We start from the raw sequence: 4,052 nt of genomic DNA, 5'->3' as shown, positions 1-4,052 counted from the left end.
AGGCCGGTTCGAGCTTCGTCGAGCGCTCTCCGTCCCCAGCTCGTTCTCCAGATACTGATATTTGATGGCTTATTGATATACTTTTTTTTATTTCAAATATCTTATAATTTTAATTTAATATAATAAAATAATAACATATATTTGTTAGTTTATTATGTAAATTTTTTATTTTAATTTTTTAAATTTATAAAAAATATTATATATATAAATTAAAAATATATATTCATAATTTTTTTTTAAAAAATATATGACTAAATTATTAGCTACGAAATTATTCGCGATGAAAAATTCATCGTCAAAAATATTTTACCAGCACATTTTAATTTTTTAATAAATATATAATTAACAATGATGAAAGATTATTCATCATAAATAATTATTAGCGACGTAAATTTTCATTGAAAATTATCTTATTTACGACGTAAAATTTTATCCTTAATATTATTCAATTTTATTTCTTAAAAAATAATTATTAAATTAATAGCAATAAAATATTTTTGTTGTAAAAAATATTTTTTGCGATGTAAAATTTTCATCGCTAAAATTTTTACAATTAATAGCTACGAAAAAATTTTTATTGCTATTAATTTTAAATTTATTAGCGACGGTATAATTCATCGCAAATACCTTTTTCTATGATTATATTTTTTCATCTTTAAATTTTAACGATAAAAAATATTCATCGTAAATATCTTTTATTAGCGATGAAAATTTTTTTTTCATCGTAAAATATTATCAATGATGCGATTATTGGTGACTAATTATTAGCGACGAATATTTCATCGCTAATAACTATTAGCGACGAAAATCGATTATTAGCGATGAAATATTTTCATCGCTAATAATCTCTTTTGTTGTAGTGCGCCCATGCCAGTCTTGACCGCAGTCACTACCGCCTGGCTCCTCACCGTCCATGCCCACGCCCTTGAGACAGGCGTCATCTTCATCGAAATCGATGGTGCCACCTAAGCCAAGCTCGAGCTCCAGGAGTCAGGAGGTCATCGTCGTCGTCGGAGACCTAGTGGGCATCGTCGTCATCTTGACTAGCCACCGGAATGGGTTAGGGCTTATAGGGCTTTAGATTTTTTTTTTTAAATTTTTTATTAGGGAATTGGGAGTGATGTTGGTGGTGGGCTGGCCCAAACTGTTCGGGTCGGGCTCGAGCCCGAGCTCGGGTCGGGCTCGGGCCTGGGTCTTTTAAAAATTTTTAGGCCTAAATCTAACCCAAAATCCGATAAAAAATTTCGAATTGGGCTTGGATTGGGGTTTGGCCCGATTCGGCCCGGCCCACTTCCAGCCCTGGGAGAACACTTCACACCGCCCTCATGCCTTCGCTCTCGAGCCCGGGCCGGATCTTTTAAAAATTTTCAAACCTAAATCTAATCCAAAATTCGATAAAAAAATTTAGATTGGACTCGGACTGGGATTTGGCCCGATTCGGCCCGGCCCACTTCCAGCCCTGGGAGAACACGCCACACCGCCCTCATGCCTTCGCTGGAATTTCCACCTTTTGGATTTCCCTCGTATTCTCTCCTATTATTTAAAAATAGGTGCCTTTGTAAAAAACCTAACTTTTTGCGCTGAGAAATCTGATGGCTTTGGAGTCCGCCGTTTAGCTCTCTCGAGCTCTCACCCCAAAACCCAAATCTCCGTTTCCATAACCCCTCGATCCCCCAATCCATCACCTCCGCCATCCTCTTCTCCTCCTCTCAATCTCATCCACATCTTCTAGCACGAAGGCATGCTTGCTCATGACGCCGGCACCGGCATCTTCAACACTGGCATCGACCCTGGTTTCCTCGAGGTCTTGGAGAAGCACTCAGAGAATGTGGACCGGGTGGAAGACCGTGGTTTCGTCTCATGGCACTTAGGCCGTTCCGCCGACGTCTCCGAGCTCCTCTCGTTTAACTCTCCAGGTAATCCATTTATTTTGGATTGAAAGAACAATGGTACAGCTGAAAGATTTTATCGCTCAGATAATGTTCTTACTATTTCCCTTCACATGAATCATAGTTCCTGGGGTCCATCACATCCTTAGAGTGGCTCCATTGATGAAGTTGGTGAAGGCAATACCTTTGCCCAATGGAACAGGGGATGAAGTATATGCATATGCAATGAAAGAATTGGTTGCTCTAGCTGTTCCAGTATTCGAACCCATGCTAATTGTTTTGGTTGTCAAGATTCTAGTGCAGTAAGTTGATTTCGTATATCTATGTCACTTGGTATTCTTGTGCACATTTTTGAAGTGTTTACATTCACTTTTGCAGTCATGCCAAAATCAGAATATGGGCTAAAAGCTTCAGTCATAATGCTGAGTTACCTTCAAAAAGGTAAAAATAGAATTATATGACATTAGCCATTTATAATGCTAATGCATCCAATTAGCTTTCTTTTGTATATGTAGTATATGCTATAGAGTGATTGTTGTTCTTGTCTTCTTGAGGTCATCAAGTTATATAAGGTTTCACTATTGTAAGCATTGATCCTTTTTGCATTTCAGTATGAAGACTTGTCTGTCCTTTCACAAATTGTTTGTTCTGTTATTGTATTTAAATGTCAATTCTCTGTGTCAATATGGATATCTGAATATGCTTTTTTTAATTTGTTCATCTAAATAGAGGTTCCCTTTGATCTTTCCTAATCTTACTATTGACTTCTCTGTTGCTTTAGTTTGATCCAAATGGAATGCAATGCCAGACAATGGAAAGTTATAGGAAGATTGGGCAAATTGTATGCAGATTGGCTAGTAAATATACCAATGGATGCATCCTAATTGTTCAGGAAGGAGGGTATCATGTAACATAATCAGCTTATTGTCTCCATCCAACTTTAGAGGTGTTCTTAAACTTCCAGCTCCTCTACTGTCAGGCCCTATTGCTTATTACCCTGAGGACAAGGCGTACACTGTCAAAGTTGTTGATGCCACAAAATATTGGAAAGTTTCAATGCCATTCTTGAAGGAGCTTTAGCGAGGTATGCATGTTGTCTATATTTTGAATTCAATCCATAATCCATACTATGTGTAAGGCAAATGACAATGTGGCCGGATTTATGCATATCGGGCCACATGCCTCACTTTCCTCGGTGATCACTCTCCAATATTGTTCATTATTGTTCTTTTCCTTTCTTTACTTTAGAATATTTATTATTCAATTATTTGTTTATTTATATGTACTTTCTCATAATTTTATTATTTCTCCTTAGTAAAATTGGGGTATTATATTAATAGATAAATTATTATTATTCTATTTGTCTTGTTTTTATACATATCGTCCATGAAATAGAGATAAGCAAATTCAATTTTTTTTAAAGGCCCAAATCTTTTCAATATAGGGTTGCAGGAGGCATATAATACTGTTCTTGCAGAAAAATATGGCTTGGAGGTGTTTTTAAAAATAAGATATACGAGTTTGGGCCGCATGCACATTTGTCCAGTATACTTGTGAGGACTCCTGCATCATGCTTTAATTCTTAACCAGATGGCCCTTCAGGGAGTACATCCACCATCTATTCTATTATCTAAAGAGCTATGGAGATTATGCAGAAGCATATTATAGTAATTTTGATGAATTCTCAACATATGAAGATGCTGCGATCTCTTATTTTTAGTCTTGGTTTGACATCCTCTGAGTAGTCTTCACCTCTGCCACAAGAAAGAATCGAGTCAGATAACCTTCCAACCAATCCTCCATGTGATTGATGTTTGATTATAAACTTATTAGGTGTTCTTATGTTTAATGTTGAGTATTAATTGAAGTTGAATTGTGTAATATTTTGATGTATTGTATTTGCTTATGGATTCAAACTTCAGTAGATGCTAAACTTATTTAATGGTAGATTTAATTAGACTTTTAATATTTGCTTAAATATGTTGTTGTATTGTTTTGTGTTATAAAATATTGGGTTATGATTAATATATTGAGAATTAGGATATATACAGACCTACTATTATATTTGTAAAATAGTTTTTCAAGTGGAAGCTTTACTAAGGGATTTGCAAGAAAAAGAGAATGCTAGATGGAAATTTTATCAAAAGATCACCATGGGATTTT

The 4,052-nt window shown here is 35.5% G+C and overlaps 1 protein-coding gene across 1 annotated transcript; it reads left to right on the top strand.

The window, feature by feature from the left end:
- The first annotated feature begins 1,588 nt into the window (after positions 1–1,588).
- Positions 1,589–3,803, top strand: LOC105051623 (uncharacterized). Its single transcript, XM_073243713.1, has 5 exons — positions 1,589–1,916; positions 2,014–2,191; positions 2,268–2,330; positions 2,671–2,973; positions 3,334–3,803. Exons 1-4 carry the CDS (start codon positions 1,742–1,744, stop codon positions 2,771–2,773), a joined length of 519 nt encoding a protein of 172 aa, XP_073099814.1. The 5' UTR covers positions 1,589–1,741; the 3' UTR covers positions 2,774–2,973; positions 3,334–3,803.
- The last annotated feature ends 249 nt before the right edge of the window (positions 3,804–4,052 follow it).

This window comes from Elaeis guineensis, chromosome 9 (assembly GCF_000442705.2).
Source record: "Elaeis guineensis isolate ETL-2024a chromosome 9, EG11, whole genome shotgun sequence".
Lineage (NCBI taxonomy): Eukaryota > Viridiplantae > Streptophyta > Magnoliopsida > Arecales > Arecaceae > Elaeis > Elaeis guineensis.
Note: the sequence above shows the minus strand (reverse complement) of the source record. Positions and strands in the feature narration are given on the sequence as shown.

Excerpts from the sequence above, each read along its gene's own strand:
- LOC105051623 (XM_073243713.1), top strand. The coding sequence starts at position 1,742 with ATGCTTGCTCATGACGCCGGCACCGGCATCTTCAACACTGGCATCGAC. Across the intron at positions 1,917-2,013 it reads CCTCTCGTTTAACTCTCCAG|TTCCTGGGGTCCATCACATC; the intron begins GTAATCCATTTA and ends CATGAATCATAG. Across the intron at positions 2,192-2,267 it reads GTTGTCAAGATTCTAGTGCA|TCATGCCAAAATCAGAATAT; the intron begins GTAAGTTGATTT and ends TCACTTTTGCAG.